This window comes from Triturus cristatus, chromosome 5_1, assembly GCF_964204655.1.
Source record: "Triturus cristatus chromosome 5_1, aTriCri1.1, whole genome shotgun sequence".
Classification (NCBI taxonomy): Eukaryota; Metazoa; Chordata; class Amphibia; order Caudata; family Salamandridae; genus Triturus; species Triturus cristatus.
The window spans coordinates 783,395,004-783,417,816 of NC_140587.1; the positions used below are offsets into that span (position 1 = coordinate 783,395,004).

The window sequence follows — 22,813 nt, forward strand, 5'->3', positions numbered from 1 at the left end:
CAAACCCTCAGCACTCTTTATGAGATTCGAGGTAAGTACAACACAGTCTTATTCAAGCATACATTAAGTCACACAGGTAAGTAATACAGTTAGGCCCTAGGGGCCGCGCAAACCATATACTAAACAAGTGGTATAAGGACCACTATCCGGAAATGGGATAGGCCTAGGCCTAGGGAATCGCTGGGGCTACACTACACTACCCAAGGTTAGGAAGTGGGAGGCCCACGGGATTCAGGTGCAGAGTGGAAACACTCACGCGTAATGCGTATAATCGATAGAAATAGTACAGTTCTGAAATAAGCAGTTTTAGGACACTTCTGGTATAGCTAGAAAGTCGAGACTCGGAAACTAGACCCTAGGATAGTCAATACCCTTGTGAGCACCGGAGTACCCAAGTTACCTAGCCCACGGGCTGCGGGTGCATAGGTGTGAACTTGCGTCGGGTTTCGTCGTGGACTTCTATGGATGCCTGAAGGAAAGTTGCTGACAGGCAGTCAGGGCAGAGTGTCCGGTGGATCCCAAGGCCGGGATCAAGAAGGAAGGATACCTGCAAGCAGAAGGGACAGAGTCTGGGTCACTAGCCAGTGACCACGTGGAACCAGGAAGGAACCAGGCGATGTTGGGAGATTGCAGGCGAAGAGGTAAAGCTTGTCGCAGCAGCCACGGGTACCAGGAGACGTCGAGGACGACCAGGACCAGGAGGCGAGCTGTCCCACGAAGGCTCTTGCTGTCGGCGGCGTCGAAGTCGAACTAGGACTCACCTAGCCTTGGCAAGCGGAACCCACGAAGAATGGAGGACTTGCTTCTGGTGCAGACCAGGAAGGTCTGGGGTGCTTCTCTTTTGCAGAGGAGCAGGAGCCAGTCTGGAGGAGCCAAACCAGCAGTGGAAAATCAAAGGTGTGTCGTCGCAAAGGCCGCTAGCCAACGGGCAAGCAACCGGACAGACGCGGCAAGCAGGAAATTTCAGAAGGGCTCCACGCAGGACTCGTGGAGTGTGAGGGGCTGATCTTCGATGCAGATGGTGCTTGGGGTTGGGGCTTCTCAATCCCCGGTGCACAACTTCGAGGGTGCCTCAGAAGCTGCGCTGGAAGATACTCGCCACTTTTCCCAGGTAGCCGGTCCCACGTCTCTCGTCGCTTCCACGGATCTCAGCTCAGCTGTGGATGTGGATCAGGGTCGGAGAAGTCTGGAAGTCAAGGCTCTGGTTAGGCTTTGCAGTCGGTCCCTCGTAGAACTTCAGCAAAGCAAAGGGTAAGTCTCTTGATGGTGCCTGTTTGCACAGGGTAGCCACTCCTTGGCCACAAGGGAGATTCTTCAGTCTTCTTCTTTCGTCGAATGTCGAAGGTCCAGAGTTTCTGTTCAAGTTGCATGTTCAGGATAATCTAATCTCCTGGGGCCCAGCTACCACACTTATACTAATCTGGGGGGCTGGGTTGCCTGCTAGGTCACGCCTTATGGGTGGGACCTGGGAGGGGGGCGGTTACACCCCCTTCCCTTTGTCCAGTTTCGCGCCAGGACTGGGGCTGGAGTGCCCCAGCACCGGTTTGAACTGGACTATGCATCGGACACCTTGTGTGCCCCAGGCAGTGTCTCGTTTCTTTCATCCCTCCCTGCCCCAATACACTAAGGCCTGTCTGGGGTGGTGCTCGCACCTCCCAAGGCAGGAAACCTATTGTCCAAGCCTCCCTTGCCGGGATCACTCCCAGCAGCAGGAGGTCAGACTTGTGTCGTGGCAGCAGCATCCATTTTGTGATGCTGGGGCTCTGGTTAACTTTAACCGGTTAAGTAAGTTTCAACATGTCTTCTCCCTCTAGAAGGGAGGGATAATATCCTCATCACCAGAAATGTGATGGGTAATTATTCCAAAGTGTTAGACACCTTACACGACATGTTTTGATAAAGCCAAACCATAGTTACCATAACCGTTTAAGATTATAAGGCACTTTAAGAGTATATGGTAGGCTATATCATAGAACAGCTATAAGGACATGGTTCCGAAAGCTGCAGACAGGCTCAGCTCATGCTAGAGCACCATCTCACATGTTACCAAGCACTCTGCCTCCAGGATTGTTAAGGCCTGCCATAGGAGTGGCTGATAGGTACACATGTGTCTATATATAAGGTAGGTATAGGAATACTACACCTAAGCAAGGGGTGATTACACGACCTTGCCCCAGCTGAGTGATCAGCCAGTTGTGTCATAATGGAAGGCCAGGCCATGGGTGGCATAATACATGCTGCAGCCCCTGGTAGGCCTAGGGTACACCTATGCCCTGGGTACCTAAGGTACACTGTACAGGGGCCAATAAGGTGATCCTATCCAAATGGGTTATGCACCTAAAGTACATAGTATTAATTTAGAGAGAGAACAGCAGGGCTGTGGGTCTGATTAGTAGGCCCACAGCCACATCTAAGTCGAAAACCAGTAAGCAAAAAGCAAAAAGTGGGGGTGAACATAGAAAGCAGATCCTACTCTCCTACACTATGTACAAGAACTGACGTCAGCGCGCGAGGGCGGCGTCTAAGTACTCCGACGTCATTCCGGCGCACGACGCCAATGACTGACGCGGAGCCGCAGATGACGCCTAGCGACGCGCAAGGGGAATTGCTACAAAAATCTTCCGGATCCAGTCTGACGCCTGGGGATATTCTAAGGTGAGGAATCTAACTAACTAATGTTTCTTACAGATACATCGTTACCGAAGATAAGTAACTTGTTCTTCAGGGCCTTAGTTGAATGGCACCAGTGTCTGTTTCTTGCATGGCTCTGCATTCCTGGCGCGGAAAGCTATGTACAGAACTGATGTCAGCACATGAGAGCGGCGTCAAAGTAATCCGACGTCATCCCGACGCCGACGACGGATGCAGAGCCGCAGACGACGCCTACCGACGCGCAAGGGTACTGCTGACGAAAAATCTTTCCGGATCCAGCCTGACGCCTGGGGATATTCTAAGGTAAGGAATCTAACTAACTAATGTTTCTTACAGATATATCGTTACCAAAGGTAAGTAACTTGTTTATCGAGCGTCTATGGTGCGAAAACCAGCCCTCTGTTCCGCCATGATAGCATCCATCCCAGTCATGGACTGAGCTAAATACTGGATTTACATGCGCTCAGGTGTACTAGGCACCCCATGTATACTTGAAATGCTCGATACCATGTACGAGTAGTAGGTTTCCACTATTGATGTGTGATCCAATGCATGGATAGTCCTAAGAGTATGTTGCCTTTCTGTACTTTTAACCTAAAAGTCAATAAAAACAGATATACAAAAAAAAAGATGATAGCATCCATCCAAGTCATATGTTTCCGCCGCTCTGCGATCAGACTCGTGATCTTCATCGTCGGAAGGGGTCTCCAATCTATCAGCCTGGCTAGTCCTCTCGAAGGGGAGCTTCCGCTGCTTAGGGTCTCCCTTGCCCATTGTGCCAGTCCAGGTAGGGGCAGTACAGGGGGGTGTCACAAGCCCTATGCAAGTGCTATGTAAGGATGTCGTATCCACCTGAGCGGGCACTCAACTATTATCAGGGGGTCCCAGCATCACTCTGACAGCGCGATAAAAGGGAGGCAATTTTTTTATCCAGTGTCTGTGAGTGTTAATGCATCAGTGCTAGTTCACCCCAGAGCTCCAGGCAAGAGAAGAGACAGCTAGTAGGGAGTCCAGCCGGTTCCTAATAGGAGAGTTGGAGTAGGCCCCGTCGCAGCAGACTGATCAGGCACGGGTAAGTAAAAATGGGGATGGGGCACCATGGCGGTCAAAGGTTGATAGTGCAAGGTAGATCTGGATCTGGTCTCAGGGGTATTCCCAGGCATGACCATCTAGCTGTGAGTCAGGCCCCAGACAGGTCTCCCGAAAGAAGGAAACCCCCTTCTTCACAATAGGGGAAGCGTCGCTGCAGCAGAAGTCCACAGGGCCGGGTGGAATCATCGGGGAGGAACAATACGGGCTCACCACGTCACAGCCACCCCACAGCGTGGCCCAACCTGGCCACCAAGCAATTCAGGTCGGTGGATGAGCAGTCTCCAGCAAATTCAGCTGTTGTCGGGAGGGCTCCTCTCTCTGCATCCGAGGCCTCTGCAGGAGGCGCCGCAGTCGGATGTGCCACAGCAGTAGCGGCGTCAACACAGAGGGCTCAGTGGGGACTCGATAGTCCATTCCTCAGGCTCGGCCGCTGCCCATGTCGCCACGGGGCCTCTGAGGAAGGCCGGGCACAGCCAAAAAATTCCGAAGTCTCGGAGCGCAACTCCATCATCTGTGGGTAAAAATCAGGGGGTATTGTCAGAAGCGCTTAATCTGACAGTAAAAACATGATGGATGGGAAAGGATGCGGTCTTGGTTGCCTATAAACCGCTGATGTCTGGTCGCCAGAGCTTCAGGGTGTGAGGCTATCTTGGACACCGATGTGGCCACGCCAGCCGTGTCCAAAATGTTGCACATTGAAGTCCCCAAGGCAATTCTCCCTCAGAGATGCTTTCCGCATGGAGTGGGGACTGGAACTCATGTATTGATTCCCACCTCTAGTTCTCCTGCTTAAAGTTCCAAAGATCAGGAATGACTTTGCCCAATTCATTTTAAAAGCTATGAGCATCTGTCCTCTGAGTCGGCTGCCACTTCCGGAGGATCTACTGTCGCAGCATCAGGGCAGAGACCTCCATCCCTGCCTGCTTAATTTACGCCTCCAATCTTGGAGATTGAGCCTCAACAGTTTGATGACCTTTGACCTCCCTCTGACGTAGGGGATGTCATCTTGGCGGCCATCCATCAAACCATCTATGCTGGACAGTGGGAGAATTTTGTCACTCGTGTACCTCTCAACAGATACAAACCCTCCAAGCAAAGTTGTCTGATGTACTGCCGTTTGTGCCTCTAGCCCAGCAAGGACTTGCTGTGGCACTATAAAAGTTTATTGGTTGGCTCTATTGACCTTTCTTTGGTTACCAGATCAATGCTTGTTTTATAAGTCACCTGTTGTACTGCATTTCTTAAAGGGGTGACCCACATGTTTCCACCCATACCTTTTGTGATGCCCCAGTTAGACCTCAACTTAGGGTGTGATTTAGACTCTGGTGCAGTTGCGCTGGCTCTCCACCAAAGCTGCGCAAAGACCGCCCGCCTTATTGCAAGTTAAACTCGTGTAAGGTTGACGGTCCTTCGCCTTTCCCATGGCTGTGCTTGAAAACAGGCACTGCAATGGGAATGACAAAGTTCCAGCACGGTGACGTCCATGCCGTGCTGGAACTTCGGGGAAATACAGGTGGGGGCACATGTTGTGGTCCCCTGAATGTATCCCCATGGCATGTGGGGCCCTGCATGGCTCCCTTTGTTCCGCCAGCCTTTTCATGGCAGGGCTCCCGCCATGAAATGGCAGGCGGTGGCGGAACTCTTAATGTGCTGAGCGGAACTTTGCCAGTCCCGCTCAGCATATTACATTATGGCAAAGCAACGCCACTGCCAGGGAACGACTGTTCCCTGGTGCAGCCGGTGGTCCTCTGCCACAACAACTTTTGAAGTTGTAATGTGGCATACAGGCCACAGCGAGTCTGGCGGTCTTACGACGGCCAGACAAGTTAATCAGCCCCTTAGTGCTCACATATTTGATGTGCGCTTTATTTAAACTGATGTATAGTTGTTCTCAGCATCTTTTGACCCTGAAAACAGTGATTCTCATCACATCACCACGTCATCTGAGTGAGTTGCAAGCATTGTCCGTATAGCAACCATACCCCACCTTTTGTCCTGAAAAGCTGATGCTCCGGACTAGGGTGGCTCAACAGCCTAAGATTGTGATGCCTGTCCACATCGAACAATTCATCACCCCTCTTCTTTAATCCTCCTCAACCTCCAAAAGCAGGGGCAAGACTTCATTGTTTGGACCACAAAAGAGCTTTGTGCTTTCACATCGATCACATGAAGGACCATTGGGTGAATGATCATTTCTTAGTGTGGTTTCCATGAGCAAAGAAATGCAAGACTGCAGAAGAGAACCATTTCAAGGTGGATAGTTCTCTGCATCAAACTTTGCTGCACATTGGCAGGGAAGCAGACCCCAGAAGGCTTGAGGGCTCATTCCACAGGGACAAGGCTAATACCACTGTGGTGGCATGCAAAGTACATGTTGGGCATCAATTCACACATTCACAAATCACCACTGTCTTGAAAACTGGTTCCAGCAGGAGTGACATTTGGCCTAGTCTGGTCCTGCAGGACTTGTTGGTTTGAGCCATTCCACAAACCCTCTACTAGGCCTGGGCTAAATTTCCGTTCCGCGCGCGGAAATTGCGATAATTTGACATTTTTGCGTTCCGCGGAGAGCGCGAAAATGTCAAAAATTCCGCATTCCGCAGCTTAGCGATAATTTGTTTCTTGCTCGTGCTGTAAAATAATACATTCTCGCGCGCGCGCGATCGCCTTACCTGAATCCCCGCGTTCGCCGACAAGTTTTCCCGATCCGGTCGCGTTCTCCACGAGATGTTGGATTGTTGGTAGCCATTTGCGCTGTCTCGTGACAGTTCGCGCCCGCAGTAATGTCATTGGTCGCGTGATCACGTCTTTCTACTCGCGATCATGCACCGCGAGAAGAGTGAAAACAAGATGGCCGCGCCCGCGAGCAACCGCAGGGGTAAGTTTGCGAGCCGCGACCACGCAGAAAATACCGCGAACGGGCGGGAAAAAAACTTCCGCATCTTCGCGATATTTCCGCGTGTTTGCGGAGATTTTTAACATTTTCGCGATAATTTGCGAAAGTCACTTTCGCAAATTCCGCCCACCCCTACCCTCTACCAGGGGCTCTGCTTTTGGTATCTATTCACAAGGTGAGCAATCTCCAATTCGAAGTATCCATAAGAAGAATTTACCTTTGGTAACGCTCTTTCTGGTAAATACTCTAACTGCAGATTCCTCACCAACCTCCAACCTTGCTGTTCTGTGAAACAGACTATTTTCACCATACTTGAAAATGTCCCAATTTTAGTGATCTGCACTCAGTCAAATGTGATTCATTAAACGCGCCACATCCAACACCGCAGACAGAATTTAGAAAGACAAAAAGATATGTGGCTCCAGCGTCATTTCTGCTGTAGGACTGAGTTGAGGTGGGACTGCGCAATGCCACCTATCAACGCACGAGGGAATTGCTGAGAAAATTCTTCGATGTTTGGTACGTGGAGAGTATTTACAAGGGGCACAATCCGCAGTTAAGAGTATCCACCAGAAAGAGCGTTACCAAAAGTGAGTAACTTGTTTTTCAGCACCACTTGTTACATATGGTAGAATGTTTGTGAATATTATATTACTGTAAATTGGAGGGTGTTACTGGTACTTTAAGTCCAAAGCAAGGGCTGTTTTTATCAGATGGATGTTTTTATTAGCTCCAGGTCTGGCTATATTACATCTCATTTGTTTGTCTACAATATTTCATATGATCACTGTTAGACCTGGCACCATTGGCGTGGGTCTCCCTTCTATTTTTTTGCTGTTGCCTCATGTGTTTTGCTGGTGTTAGCTGCTCAGAGCACTGTGCCACTGACAACCAGTGCCACAGTGCAAGTGCTCCCTGTGTAAATTGCTATATTGATTGGATTCCATGATTGGCTTATTTTGTTTACTGTCAGACCCTAGTACAGTGCACCAGGAGTGCACAGGGCTTGTAAATCCAAATGCTGCTAGTGGGCTTGCAGCACTGTTTGTGCCACCCACAGAAGCAGCCTTGTAAAGTGTGTCTAAGGTCTGCCATTGCAGAACCTGCATGCAGTCTGGTACTGTCATGCTGACTGGGCAAGTGCACCCACTTGCCAGTCCCTAAACCTTCCCTTAACTTCATATTAGTCACCCCTATGGTAGGCCCAATGGCAAGGTGCATTGTAAGTATAAGGTAGGACAAGCCCTGGTGGGCGTGGCATGACCTAATAGTGAATTACAGCCATTTTCGTTTTTCACTATTGCAAGGCTACCTGTTCTCCATAGGCCAGAATGGGCTGTTAGAATTATTACTTTCTATAATCCTAGCAGACTCAGAGAACATGGTAGAAATTCGAGTTTAGTATGCCTGAACTCAGAATAATACAATACATCTTTTAGTAAAGGTTATTTTAATATTCTGTGTTTGCAAATACCACTTTTAGAAAGTTGGTATTTGCTTGCCTAACCATTTCAGACCGCCTCTGCTAGGATGTGTATCTGCTCTCTGGTTTCTGTGAGTAACAGGGCTGGGGAATTCCAGGAGACAGACTGTGGCAGCCCGGTGGTGAATAGAGAGATTTACATCCAAATGGGTGGGAGGAGTACACCTGGACTCTGGATAGGACTGTGCCTTTCCACCACAATGCTGGCTCCACCTCCTGTGGAGTGTCTGATGCCTCTGCCCTGCACACTGAAAGAAAAGCCAGAGTAATGTAAACAGTGTGCTCCAGAACTGGTTTAAACTAGGCACAGGCCTCTCTACCCCAGAGGAACATAGGATTTAGGGGTATAAGTATTAGGACCCTGCTCCCAAGAAATTAGATCCAGATTTGCCAAGAAGAAACCTCTGCCTGAAAAGAAGGAACTGGGAAAGCTGAAGGAGGAATACTGTCCCTGACCTGGGGGATTGGCCTGCAGTGGTTGCCTTGCTGCTGAAGGAGAGGAGAAAGACTCAAAGACTTTATTTTTAACTTGTGCCAAAGATCTCCAAGGGCTTGTGAGCGAGCTTGCCCCCTGAACGAAGTCCCAGGACCAGTGGACTTCACCCGCCTTGAGGAGAGCTGCTGGAGACGCTGTTTTCCACGTAGCGCCGAGGCAGGGAGCTGTGTGCGCCGTGTAGGATCTACTCGAACTCTGTGAAACCCCGTGCCAAGCCGTCCGCCTCAAGCTACGCGACTCTGAGCCCAACGACCCGCACAAGCGCCGTCAACGAGCCGTAGCTGGCACCGTGACAGGGGGTCCACGCACCGCACTTCGCATCACCCCTTCGAGCCGCACTGATCACCGCGCACCCTGCCGCTGATGTCAAATCTGCAATCGCGCTGAAAGGTGGAGTACGCTTCGCCCATCCGCGTCGTACTGGCCGCCTCGCACCGCGCTTAAAGACTGAAAGGCGCCAGCTCCCAAGGTACGGCTCGTACGCCGCAACTTAAAGAGATCGCACCGCACCAGGCACCGTCCCCTCAAACAACGCGGCTCTGAGTTCCAAACGACCCGCACTGAGGACATCTACGAGCTGTAGCTTGCACCGTGACAGGAGGACATCGCCGCGTACAACACTTTCTTTTGCATCGCCCCGTCCGTGCCGGACACATCAAACTAAGGTACTGTGAACGACTCACACTGCATTTGTGTGCGCATTGGACCGGAGCGTCCGCTGCGCCGGTTAGACTCTTTTGGGCATTTTCATCACCGTGAGAGCCAGACAAAGGGTGCAAAGCGCACAGAACTCTAAGATAAGCATTTTTAAACCAGAACTCTTTATTCCTGACAGTATTGTGGATTATTTTTGTCGTTATGTGGTCTTGTGCTAAGTCTTACATAAAAGCTAAACTATTTTTGATATAATACGAGTGTGGTGTCCATTTGTGGTGTTGTCACTCAGTTACTGTATGTGGTCACAAATGCTTAACCTCTAACGCCTCTGAAATAAGCCTAGACTGCTCGCGCCACGCTACCTAGAGGGTAAGCAGGGGTGATTTTGAGAGGGTAATCCCCTTGTCCTGACTAGAGGAGAGGGTCCCTGCTTGTCACAAGTACCTACCTGTGCCAACCAGAGACCCCCAAATCTAACAATCACCAACAATTACTTTTGGTCTACAAAATAAATACTGATGAAACATTGAGGTGTGTAGCTAAGTTCATTGAAGCCCCCTAACTTCAGATAATCTCACTTAGCTAACTATATTTAGTGGTTCCTCTCTTTCTATTCTTTAATTTCACAGTCAGCTATGATGTGACTTCAGCAAGAGATATGTTGTTGTTGGCGTGCTCTCAGGACGAACAGAAGAAATGGGTCACACATTTAGTAAAGAAGATTCCTAAGACCCCACCTTCAGAATTTGTACGGGCATCTCCAAGAACAGTATCTACAAGATCTACTGCAAATCAGTCCTTCCGCAAAGCTGTCAAAAATACGTCTGGGAAAGCCAGGTAACACTTGCATGTAATGTTTTTGTAATTAATTATATATATTCACTGAAAAATGAGGGTTAAAAAGACGTTATTGTAAAAAAACAATGTTTTAAATTGACAACAGTACTGAAATTCACCAGTTATAGTTATCTCAAGTAGCTATAACTCGTGCCCTCGACATGCATAGTCATGTTTTTAATGATGTAATTTCAGATGTCATTTAGAGTGTTATCAATGCAGTCATTGAACTTGTCACTAGTGATATAATATGTAAGGCTACAAGCAGTGCATGGTCCTCCACACATGGCTCAAGGTACCCCTAACTTTCCCCCTTACAGTATTTTAATTTACGTTTCTGAAAGAGACACGTTAGTGATAGATTCCTTACCTTAGAATATCCCCAGGCGTCGGACTGGATCCGGAAAGTTTTTGTAGCAGTACCCCTGCGCATCATTAGGTGGCGTCGTGCGGCTCCGCGTCCGTCACTGACGTCGGAAACACCGAGATAACGTCACAGAGACTACTTAGGCGCCACCCATGCGCGCTGACGTCAGTTCTTTCTTTTTCCGCGCCAGCAAGCGCAGATCCGGATAGAGCACGTACGTTAATCACTTTTTGACTACCCTTTTTGCACGGAAGGGAGGACTGATTCTTACTGGATGTGTCCTACTCAGTTTAGAGCAGCTGGGTTCTGTGATTGCTGAAGAATGGCCTAAGAGGTTTGGAAGGTGATCTATAAGCTAACTGAGAGCATATTTGCTGCAGAGACGGATGGCGGACAGCGGACGGCGAGGCGTTCTTCTGTTTTAGCGGTCTTTCAGAGCCCTGAAGTGCGAGTTTAACCGGGCCGGACCGGAGTGGTTTTTTCTCCCTTCTCTTCAGCGCTGAGGCGTCCTGTGGCCAGAGAGGTGTTTGCTGGCTGATTGCAAAACAGTGCTGGAGTGCTGGAGTGTTGGAGAGGACACCGGCGCGAGCGGCTTCCTGAGCTTCGGGTGTGAGAGTCTTTGGACATTACCCTCCGGTTTCATCCACAACTTGTTTGGGAGCATTCTGATGGTCAACGATAATGCTCTCATTTCCTCCCTCCGCCAGCACACGACAAAAGTAAGTGAACTAGTGCATATTGTTGGATGTGTGGCTTTGGGACACACTGCACACCTAAGCACCTAAGCACCCAACTCCATTCCTGTTGAGGAGTTGTGAAACCCGGGTTCATTGCAACACTACATCCAATTCAATAACTTCTTGATGGTACTCGCTTATTCGAAAACACTCTGCACTTTAAAAAACTCTGTTAAAACGTGCCTTCGGGAGGATTATAAGTATAAGACTATGCTGCTGGCCTCAGTGTAAGCGTGTGACTCTGCTTGGTCCCTCGATAGCCCCGCTGGAACTTGTACCCACTGTGAGGTCTTCCCCGCGTGGCGCCATCACTGTTGCTCACATTGTCTCCTCCCTCCCGCCACCGCGTTCGAGACCCTCGTGGCCGCAGTGAGGGGGGAGGGGGAGAGTGGACTACTTTCCCGGATCCTCAACCCTAGGAGCGGCGTCACCCCTTCTGCGCCCGGAGGCGCTTTTAACATTGGTTTTACACTCCGCGCAGCTAGGCCCTGGCAAAGGGTTTGCGGCCGTCCGAGATCGGATGAGGCTGGGCTGGGCCATTCCTTATCAAGGACTGCTATCTACTTGGACTGCTATCTACTTGGAAGGTCTTTTATCCATACTAGTGCAGTTTGTTACCTGTGATTAACATCTTATACTGCATTGTGTTTTATTCTGTCTAACTATTGATCCTGAAGTTTTTATCGTTGAAATTTAAAGGCTTATGATCTGGGCCACCCCGGCGTCTATCACGACGATATTTTATCGCTGTGATGTCGTCCCTCTCTTGAGATAAGTCTTTAATGGCCGGATGTGCTAGTCGAGGTACACTTGACAATTTTGTCATTAGGCCCATTTCAGATATTGATAGGGAAATTACCCTTGATGAGAAACGAGCCGAGAGACGACGCTCAGTAGAACTTATCAGGAACAAGCATTCATCTCTGGGCCCGATACAGTTGGCTTTCTCACCCGTCGCGAGCACATATTGTGCAAGCAAGGATTGTGGGTTATCCCCAAGTGATAGTATCCCTTTACTCCTGCAGGGTAGCCCCCCCTGCCCAGCAGAAGTTAACGCTCCGGGCATAATGGGTTCTGCCTCCCCGAGCAACTCGATCCCACTGGTCGAGACTATGATGAACACTCCACTGCCACTCATAAAATCTGCCCAAAAGATCACAAAAACTATAAAAAACCTCTACCCCCAAGGTCCACCACCGAAAAAAAAGAGGAAGAGGGGGAATGGTTCGCAGAAAAAGTTGTCCTCTTATTCCAATTCTGGGAACCTTCAAAGCCCCTCCCCCGGCGTACCATCAACATCTGTAGTAGCAATGCCTCCATATATACCATTGAAAGATGCATCTACCACTGACCTACTGGGTAGTATGGAACAACTCATTAGATCTCTCATATCCCCATTGGTAGAGAGGATAAAAAGAATTGCAGCTCAACTGGATAAATTGGAACTTGCAATCCTGGAAACTAATGGGGCTTCTAAGGATTTAAAAAAGGCACCTCAAGCCCTCCCCGATCCCGTCGTGGACCATAATAAAATGGCCCAAAAGGAACTATTAACTACTAACCTAGTTAAAACAAAATCATTGAAAGCAATCCCCTCTATAAACACAGGCCCAAATGCAAACAGGACAAACTCAGGGTCCCATGAAGGTGGAATAACAAATTCTCAGAGAATTGCTTCAATACCAAATTCCCGGAAATCTAACGGCTCTGATGAACTGGCGAGGTCTACCGGACCCAATAGGCACCCAATTGATCTGCCCCCAGAAGCAGTTCCGTATGTGGTGGTTCTTACTGGTGTGCCACCCCTAGAGGAGGGCAGAAGCGAAGCCTTCTACCAACTGAAAAACAAGATCATATTCTGGCTTAGTCAAAATCGCCCTTTACCGCCAAATATAAGCAGTGAAATTCTGCATGTTAGGCGTCTCCCATGGATAGGCCAAAGAACAAAAGTTACAAAAGGGGATATTGTAATAATAAATTTCCGTGACACCAGAGCAGTTAGATATATTACCAACTGGTTCCCCCAAAATGGTAGTAGTGCAATTTCCACCCAGGACCTGACTTATTTTTATCCGAGAGGTCTAGTGGCTTCTGCAACTAATGCCAAGCCCTTGCTAGAATCCCAGCATAGCTATATTAGGCCTCCTCTTTTTAATCAGGTAGCCCAACCTGGGGTATTATTCCAACACCAAGTAGGCCGCTTAAGGCACCCTCCCCGCCAGCAGGCCGATTACTATCCCCAAGTTCATAATCGATATGGGGTTCTATCAGGTCTGGAGGGTGTGGACTGACTGTATTCTAGGGGTTCAACAATTACTGCCGAGGAAAGATCACAAGAGGCTCCACCAGCAACCAAAGAACTTCTAGTCACGTCCCCAACTAAAACTATCCCCCGGCACGCAGCGAGAGATTCTTGCTGTATCGGGTTAGGAGAGTCGCCAATAGTCCATCTGGGACCAAATGGTAGAAACCCTAGAGGGGAGGAGGGGACTGAACCCCCAGGTCCGGCAAGCTTATCTTTGGCAGCAGATGTCGTGACTAGTCCACAAGGGAGAAATATTCCAGGAGTAGCCAACAAAGAGCTAGCCGGGGCTTGTGATTTGCTAAATATTAGTGGTCTAGGGGCCCAGCCGCTAGACACTGTTGCACAGGGGGGTGATCCTAGGAGGGCAAGGGGCAGAATAGTTTCGTGGAATATCGCGGGTCTGGGACCCAGAATGTACTCACCAGAATGGGTGTCGTTTATAAATGATTTCGACGTCTGTATCTTTCAGGAGACATGGGCCTGTGAACCTTTGTTCCTCCTGGGTTTTCTTAATTTTTTTGTCCCGGCTGTTAAAGGTCCTAAGGGAAGACCAAAAGGGGATCTAACTATTTGGGCCCGGCAGACACTTTTTGTCAAGATAGTAGAGCTCCCCACAGGTAATAATGATCTGCAGCTGATTAGGCTATATATGTCTCGGGGGGGAACCTCTATACATTTATAATCTGTATAGAAGAAGACACAACAGAGGGAAATCCCAAGTCTTGGCTGTACTTGACCATTTGATCAGTGTTCAGCCAACCGAGAATAACATACTAATCGCTGGCGATATGAATATGACCTATGAGCCCCTTTTAGTAGAAGACTGGCAGGCGGGAGAAGATGTAGGTAATGAATGGAGAATCCCTAAGCTGGACTTAAAACCTGTGAGCAGATGGTCGGTGGAAGTATTACAGATGAATGCCCTATGTTGTGAAAGGGGGCTCAGAGCGCTGAATGGGAGGACATTGAGTGATGGACAAGGGGCAAACACATTTGACAACGGCCGTTGGCAAAGCCGGATTGATTATGTCATCTGCAGTTTAACGATCTGGCATCTGATGGAAGACATGAGGGTGGTTAACAGACAAGAGAGCGATCATAACCCCCTTTGCATCTCTCACTTGTTGTGGGGGGGGGACATGGAGGGGGAAAATATAACATCAGAAGTACTGGTGGAGACCGTTCCAACGAATGACATGAGGCGAGTCAAGTGGCCCCAAATTGTGGCCAACCAAGAGGTGCTATTAAGCATCAATACAGATTTGGATTTTACTTCCACCGCCATGGAAGTAATTCTGAACATGGGACCAAGCAATAGAACAGATTTGGCTGAGATCACCAATCTGCATTGCGAATTCTTCCATTCACTAAAGGGCCATTTTTATAGGGCAGTACGCTCGAACCCGGGTAAGAAAAACTGCCCGCATGTGGCAGGGTGGTATAATGCTACATGTAGGGCAGCTAGAATTTCTCTGGGGTTGGCCATCAAGTCCAAAGATCCAGCCCATGTCAGGGAAGCAAGGTGCCAATACAAGTCCAGTGTAATTATAGCCAAAAAACAATGGGATGAGCAACACTGGCAAGAACTCAAAGCTGCTTGCTCAGCAAAAAATTCCAGATTATTCTGGAACATTGTCAAGTGGGGGAAGGGGGGCCTCCCAGAACCACCCTCCAACCATGTCTCGCAGAGCAATTGGTTGGATTATTTCGGCCCTCAGTACAGGTGCCGTCTCGAGGATAGAAATGGGGAATCTGTGCCCCATGTTATATTCCAAACTCCCCCCTTTAACAACGCAGATGTAGTACTAGCTTTGGATTCAGTTACACGGGGTAAGGCACCGGGCCCCGACGGGGTGCCCGCTGATGTATTTCTTCACGAGAAATTATGTTGGGGTAAATACTTCTCGAATCTGACCAATGCAGTAGCACTAGGGGCTCCGGTGCCAAAGTCGTGGCTCGGGGCGGTAATAATCCCTATTTATAAAAAAGGGGACAAAACACTTCCAGGGAATTACCGCCCCATTAGCCTTATAGACACAGTGCAGAAGGTTGTAGGCAAAATGATCCTGGCTAAAATTTCAGTATGGGAGGAAGAGAACAACATTTTATCTCTCTACCAAGCAGGTTTCCGTAAATTGACAAGTACGATTGACCAGATCTTCCGGTTTACGTTATTGCACTGGAAGACAGTTGAGCTGGCGAAGGGCAGTCTTTATGCTGCCTATATTGATCTCCGCGCAGCTTTTGACTTAGTCCCCCGATTTTTGTTATGGAAAGTCTTAGCTGAGATGGGGATGCCTCCAGAAATCTTATCGCTAGTAATGAGATTGCATGAGTCTAACTCTGCAAAGATTCAGTGGGGGAGACATGGGCAACTAACTGATGAGTTTATGGTAGAACGGGGGTGCGCCAAGATTGCGCTATGGCCCCAATGCTTTTCTCCCTTTTTATTAATGGAGTAGTGGAGCGTATGTTGTCTGCTCCTGTAGACGCTCCAACATTGGATGGAGCGAAAGTGCCAATCCTACTATTTGCAGACAACACACTCATTCTATCCAAGACTCCGAGTGGCCTGCAGCGTGCACTGAATATTTTTGAGGGCTTTTGTGCTGAGCGTGGCCTTGAAGTAAATGTAGCCAAAACAAAGCTTATGACATTCAATCCCCACCCCAGCTTTAGAGGGAATTTCTTCATGGATGGCCAAAAGGTAGAAATGGTTCGGATTCTGTTTACCTGGGTATCCATATAGCTAAAGGTGCAAAGTGGGGGAAACACTTAGAAATGGCGGCTCTTAAATTCCGCTAAACTACTGGTACTATAGGTGTTGAACACAAAAGATCTTTGACTAAACCCATTGCACCAGTACTTCAGGTATACGAAGCCAAAGCCATTAGCTCGGTGCTCTATGGCTCAGAGCTTTGGGGCTATGGGAATCTCGCACCATTAATGCTTGTTGAGAATAAGTTTCTCCGAAATCTAATTGGCCTCCCTAAAAGCACACCCATGAAGCCTTTGCGTTGTGATCTAGGCAGAAAAGCCATCCCAGATATTGCTAGATTAAGACCCATTTTATACTGGCGGCGCATATGGGTCACCCCCAAACTCGCTCATTATGCAAGGGGCTTTCTGGATCTAATAAATAGTGACAAATTCCACAAGATAGGATGGCTGGGGGAATTGTGCAAAATGTTGGGGTCTCTAGGCATGAATGAGCTTTGGGAGAATCCAGAAGAGGCCCTGTTCCGTCCAAAGCAACTATAAAAACCAAGTACTGGGAAACGGTCGAACATCGGGACTGGAATGAAGCAAACCCATCTACTATGGAGGGTTTATTCCTTGAAGTAAAAGCTTCCCCTTTTTTAGAGCCCTATTGGGATATTATTACCAAACCCCTGGATAGGAAATTATACTTCCAGCTTAGAGTGGGGTCTCTCCCAATTAGATCACTAACTGGAAAATGGGCAAAGGGTAGCTCTCAAGTGTGCCGAGTTTGTAAAGTAAGGTCTGAGACCATTGCCCACTTTCTCTTTGTGTGCGAGGCCTATTCAGTCCCCCAACGTGTTTGGTTGAAGGCTATGTGTAAACAGCTAGGTACAAGAGCGAGTGACACTGCTCTAAGGATTATTTGTACCAGTCCCTCAACATTTATCGCTGTGGCAGTTGCCAAATATCTGGGATGGGCTTGGGCCATCAGAAAGAAATCTCTTGTCTAATGGTAGTATAGGAGAAAAGAATTTAGACCATTGTCCGCTCTATCAGTTACGAAAATTTTGACACTCTGTTCTTATATTGGCTAAATAATTATGATCCTTAGTATCATGGATGTATTTTAATGTTTTTTATTCGTTTTTAAACAAAAGTTTTTATAAGAGATTGTCTATATGTAATGTATGTCTTATGCTTTTATGAGTTTTTATCTCGAATAAAGCTATAAATTGAATTGAATTGACTACCCTTTTTTGAGACTTTTGTCTCCTTTTTCTCCATGGTGCACGTAGGGATGCCTGGATTTAAGTCTTGTGGGGCCTGCCGTCGCAATATGTCGGTGGCGGACCCCCACGATGTTTGCCTCTACTGCCTGGAGCCCGACCACGACTCCCGGACCTGCAGGGACTGTTGGGCCATGGCCCCGAAGGTCTTGAGGGAGCGGCGCCGGAAGTTGCTGGAGGCCCGGCACTCGTCCCAGCGCCGTCCCAGGTCCCGGGGCCGTTCCCAAGAACGCTCGCAGAGCCGCAGTCATCGCTCCTCGGGCTCCAAGTCTTCGCCCCCGGATTTGGGTAAGCGACGACATAAAAAGTCGAAGAAGCGCGTTCTCTCTCCGACGTCCCCCCGTCGGTCCTTGGATGCGGACGAGGGGGACAGGGGTTCTGCTCTGTGGCTCCTTTGGAGCCTGGGAGTCCCGCGGCTTACCCGCCTTACCCGGTTCCGCCGGCGACTCCCGAACAGGTGCAAGAATTTCTTGCTACCTTGGACGGCCTCTTTAGGCCTCGGGTTCCCGCTGGTGCACCTTCGGGCCCCACGGTCCCGTGTCCAGATCCCGTGGGGCTGCCGGCGGATCCAGCTAAGGTGCCACAGGATCCTGCGCCGTTGGCTCCGGCCCCGACGCCACAAGCTCCAGCGCTCCCGGCGCCGCAGTGGGTGCCGTTTGTCCTGCCCTTTCCTCGGTTCCAGGACCATTTCGTTTCTGATGCCATATGTTCTGCTCCGGCTCTGCCGCCGCGGCCTGGTCCCCTTGCAACAGAGGTGGAGGATGACTGGGAGGGGTACGAGGACCCTCTTGCCCGTCAGTGTGACTCTGAGGAGGACTGGGTGGACGACTTGGAGGACGCCGGCGACCTCGACTTATCTTCTGACCCGGGTTTGCCTCTCCCCCGCCTACCATGGAGGAGGGCGCCTCCTTCATGATGGTGCTCCGTCGGGCAGCGGAGGTTCTCAACCTCGATCTCCCTACAGTGGCCCTTAAAACTAATCTCCTCACTGAGGTGCTCCAGACGGCGTCCACTTCATCGGAGCCCCTGCTCCCCGTTAACGATGCCCTTACTGACGTCTTGTTGGGCACTTGGTCGCAGCCAGCCACGGGGGCCCTGTGGATAAGAAGGTTGCCAGGCGTGTCCGTCCGGCGCCTGGTGACCCTGCTTTTCTGACCACTCATCCTACGCCTGGAGCCTGGTCATCCAAGCCTCGATGTCCCAGAGTGCTTTTCCTACGGCCCTGACGGATAAGGACTCTAAAAAGCTGGAGCAGTTAGGTAAGCGGTTGTCCTCTTCTGCCAGCTTGGGGCTGAGTTCAGTGAACACTGCTTGCTTATTAGGCCGCTATTCCCACGCGGTGTGGGATGCAGTTGTGCAGGTGTTGTCCTGAGGAGATCCACGCTGTGCTGTCCCAAGCTGTTGCTGAGGGTAATGATGCGGCTAAGTTCGCCATTCGGTGTGGTTTGGACACCGCGGATTCACTTTGTAGGGCGATTTCTACGACTGTGGCGCAGCATCGCCACACCTGGTTGCGATCTACCGGGTTCTCGCCCGATGTCCAGAGCTTGCTCATGGACATGCCCTTTGATGGCACTCGCCTGTTTGGTGATAAGGCCGACAGTGCACTGGAGCGTTTTAAGGACTTGCGCGCTACGGCCAAGTCCTTGGGCCTTTCTGCAAAGAGCTCAGTCACTCGTAGTTTTCGTTCCTTTCGTGGCCATGGCAGGGGCGCCCAGGCACGTTCCTTCACCAAGCCTCTGCAGAACCAGCCTCAGGGCGGCCGCGGGCGCAACTTTCGCAGGGGCGGGTATGGGAATCAGCGTGGGGGTCAGTCCACCTCCGCTGCTTCTACCTCCAAACCTTCCTAATCTGAGCTTTGTGGAGTACCCCACGCCGGTGGGTGGCAGGATCCGGTGTGGTGTCACTCTACACCCAAATCCCACAAGATCAAGCTTTGGAGGCCTTAGAGTGGTTTTTAAATTTAAGAGAACGACCAGTACAAGTTCCCACGGAATTTCTCCTGTCTCTGGCTAAGTTTGCACTATCTAAAAATTACTTTTCTTTTGACTCAGAGTTTTTTTACCAAATACGAGGCGTGGCCATGGGTTGTCCTTTCGCACCTGAGTTGGCAGTTTTATTCATGGGTTTATATGAAAATAATTTCATACATAATAACAACCCGTTCGCTGCTAATATTTCCAACTATATGCGTTACATCGACGACATTTTCTTAATTTGGACTGGTACACAGCAATCACTAGACGAGTTCATTTGTTGGCTCAATGGAAGATCAAATGACATCAAATTCAGTAGTGTCTCGTCAAATGATTCAATCACTTTTCTGGACGTCAAGGTAGTGGCTTCGGATGGAGAGCTCGAGACCACACTTTTTAGAAAAGAGACAGATCGGAATAAGGCCCTTCATTTTACGAGCAACCATCCTCGTAGTCTGAGACAAAATCTACCCTATGGTCAGTTCTTGCGAATTCGCAGGAACTGCACCAAAAAAGAGGAATATTTCAGGCATGCAAACAAATTAAGAGACCGCCTCCTTGAGAGGGGATATCCAAAGAAATTAATTAAACATTCTTTGAAGAGAGCTTGGTGGACACCAAGAGAGACATTGCTGGAGCAAAGAATTAGGAAAAAGGTTGACAGATCGGTCTGTGTGACAACATTTTGCCCTAACAGCCACCAACTCCGCAAACTCATCCTGGGAAATTGGCATTTAATCAAGGACCTCCATGAGGATTTTTTGAGACCCCCGATGTTTGCGTTCAAAAAGGAGAAAAGTGTAGCTAACTACATAGTACGTGCTGCCTTACCGAAAGAAGAACAGCGTACATTAAGGAGTATGCTCAACCTACCACCAGTGATGGGGCACCACAAATGTGGAACATGCATAAACTGTGATCAGACCATAGAGGGCGATGTTTTTTCATTCAACACCACGCACTGGAAGCATAACACATTCAGTAATTGCAAAACGAAGAATGTCGTTTATGCAATAGTTTGTCCGTGTCCTAAGCTATACATTGGGAAAACAACGCAGGAGGTGCGACAACGCATCATCCAGCATAAATCTAGGATCAGACGTCGAGTTGAGAATGCCCCTTTAGTCCATCATTGGGTCTCTCATTCACACAGTGAGGCAGATTTGAGATGGACAGTTTTGTCCAAAATTGAAAGAGATCCACGTGGAGGAGATTTTGAAGGCCAATTAAGCCGTCGTGAGGCATTATTAATCATGAAATACAACACGGCTATTAATGGCTTGAATGAAGTCGCAGAGTTTTTCAGACCAATTGGATAATGTAAAAAGCACATCTTTTCTCTGTCGCTGTCTCCTTGTTTTGGGCTTGTTCTGGTCTGCTGCTTTAATTTTTACACAATCATAATTGATGGAGAGCTCCGATCATTTGTTGAGCCATGCATTAGCCCCCGCTTTGGGGAAGCCTTCCCCGTAGTTTAGGTGCGTAGCAAAGGAATTGTGCTATATTTAGTATAGACACAACTATATAGGAAGAATTTTTAGCCACTTGTCTTTATCTTTAGTATTCAAATTCGAAACACTGTTCTTCAGGTTCACGAAATCCTAGCCACATTTTCAAAATAACACACCCGTAGGATCGCCGAGCATAAAACTACATGTACCAGTAAGCTTTGCGCTTCTGGTAGTCCTAATGAGAGCTATACGTCACTAGTACCCACAAGGCTGTGTGTATCCTCACTCGTGGGTTGACAAGGTTTTGGACGGATGAAAATGTACTCCCGGTAAGCTTGCAGGGAAACAAGGATTAGTTATGTCTAGGGAACAGGAGCTCTGAGATATCAGGTCGTTTGATTACTTACACAGCTCGTTTCGTTTTTTCAGATTCCGGCGCGGGAAAAGCATCTTGAAGTTGACTGTGAAATTTATCTAAGTAAGTTCTAGATTTCACACAGCTGGTTGCGGTCTAGATTTTCGAATGTGTATGTTAACGGTCGTGTAGAGTTGTAAAAGAGACGACGATAGTTAACGGAATTCATTTCGACCGTTCTTTCCCCCCCCTTTAGATACACAAGTATTCAATCATTGGCAGCCGGAAAAGAGGACACGTTCTCTTTCTCCAGTAAGTCGAGCAAACATTTCCTACCTTTGTCCAAAGTCTGCTGTTTGTCATGTGCTATTTGTTTAGCCTTTGGTAGAAAAGTTGAAATTTTAATATAGTTGGTTTTGGTGTTTTTATGTTTAGGTCCCTCTGCATTGGAAACGATTCCCATCCATTTCAGGCAGATAGATTTCCACGTTCTAAGGTGGGTTTGCAAAGCCCTGTTGGTGCTTCGTAGTTACTCTGAGTACAATATCACATCCTAAAACCTTTTTATTGTTCATTGCAGAAATTTGTTGGTCCTGAGGAGAACCCATAATTCTGGGGTTCGAAACGCGTCGACCAGTTCTCATTTTCCTTGTGTCGCACCGCTTTCAAAAAATTCTATTTCCATGTGAAGTTCAAAGCAATTTGTTATATTCATTTTGGGCAATGCAATAATGAAATGTTTTTGGACATTTAAATTGAGATGTAATTAATTGTACCAGGGAAGAAAGGTCGCCACAAGGACCTAGTACTTTACAGTTTTTGTATGTTTGCCGTGTATGCATGAGTATAATGGCCATGAGTGTTTGATGAATGTTTGCATATATTTTCTATTTGTTTCCAGGGGATTATCAGTTATATGTCATTGTAATATATGTCTTGTAAAATTTTGTATATAAGACCTTAGCGCAACAAAAGAAATGTCTCTGCGCAAAATTATTTTTTGAAATATGAAATAAATTCAAATCATTTCCGTCAAATAATAAGGAAATTCATAAAACCCTCCTTTTCAGTTTCATTTCTTTTTAGGAGTTATCAAAGTATTGTGTTGAGTATTTCTCAGCTTGAACTGTTTGTTCTGTTTCTTTGCATTTTTGGCTCAGTTCAGCTGAGTTTTTTGAGCCACAACCCGGTGTTGTTTTCTAACCACCTCCCCCACTGGCGCGATATCACATCGGACGAGTGGGTGTTGCAGATCATCCGCAGGGGTTACTCCCTTCCCTTTCTGTCCTCCCCTCCAGCCATGCCACCTCAGTGCCACTGCATGTCGGGGGATCACTTGGTGCCTCTCCAGCAGGAAATCACGGGCCTCTTGGCCAAGGGGGCCATCGAGTGCGTTCCTGGGCCGGAAGTATGGAGTGGTTTTTATTCCCACTACTTTCTGGTCCCCAAGAAGGACAAAGGGGGCCTGCGCCCCATCTTGGACCTCCGGAACGTCAATCGCTTCCTCCGGAATGTTGACT

The 22,813-nt window shown here is 48.5% G+C and overlaps 1 protein-coding gene across 2 annotated transcripts in view; it reads left to right on the forward strand.

Annotated features, from left to right (window-relative positions):
- Nucleotides 1–22,813, forward strand: part of ROCK1 (Rho associated coiled-coil containing protein kinase 1) — a 1,783,501-nt gene that overhangs the window by 1,687,620 nt on the left and 73,068 nt on the right. Inside the window, exon 32 of one of the 2 annotated variants that reach the window (XM_085605798.1) lies at nt 9,906–10,113. In XM_085605798.1, coding sequence (XP_085461924.1) covers nt 9,906–10,113 — 208 coding nt within the window. Of the gene's footprint in view, nt 1–9,905; nt 10,118–22,813 lie in introns of those variants that run through there. The other variant, XM_085605799.1, reaches the window with a different exon arrangement.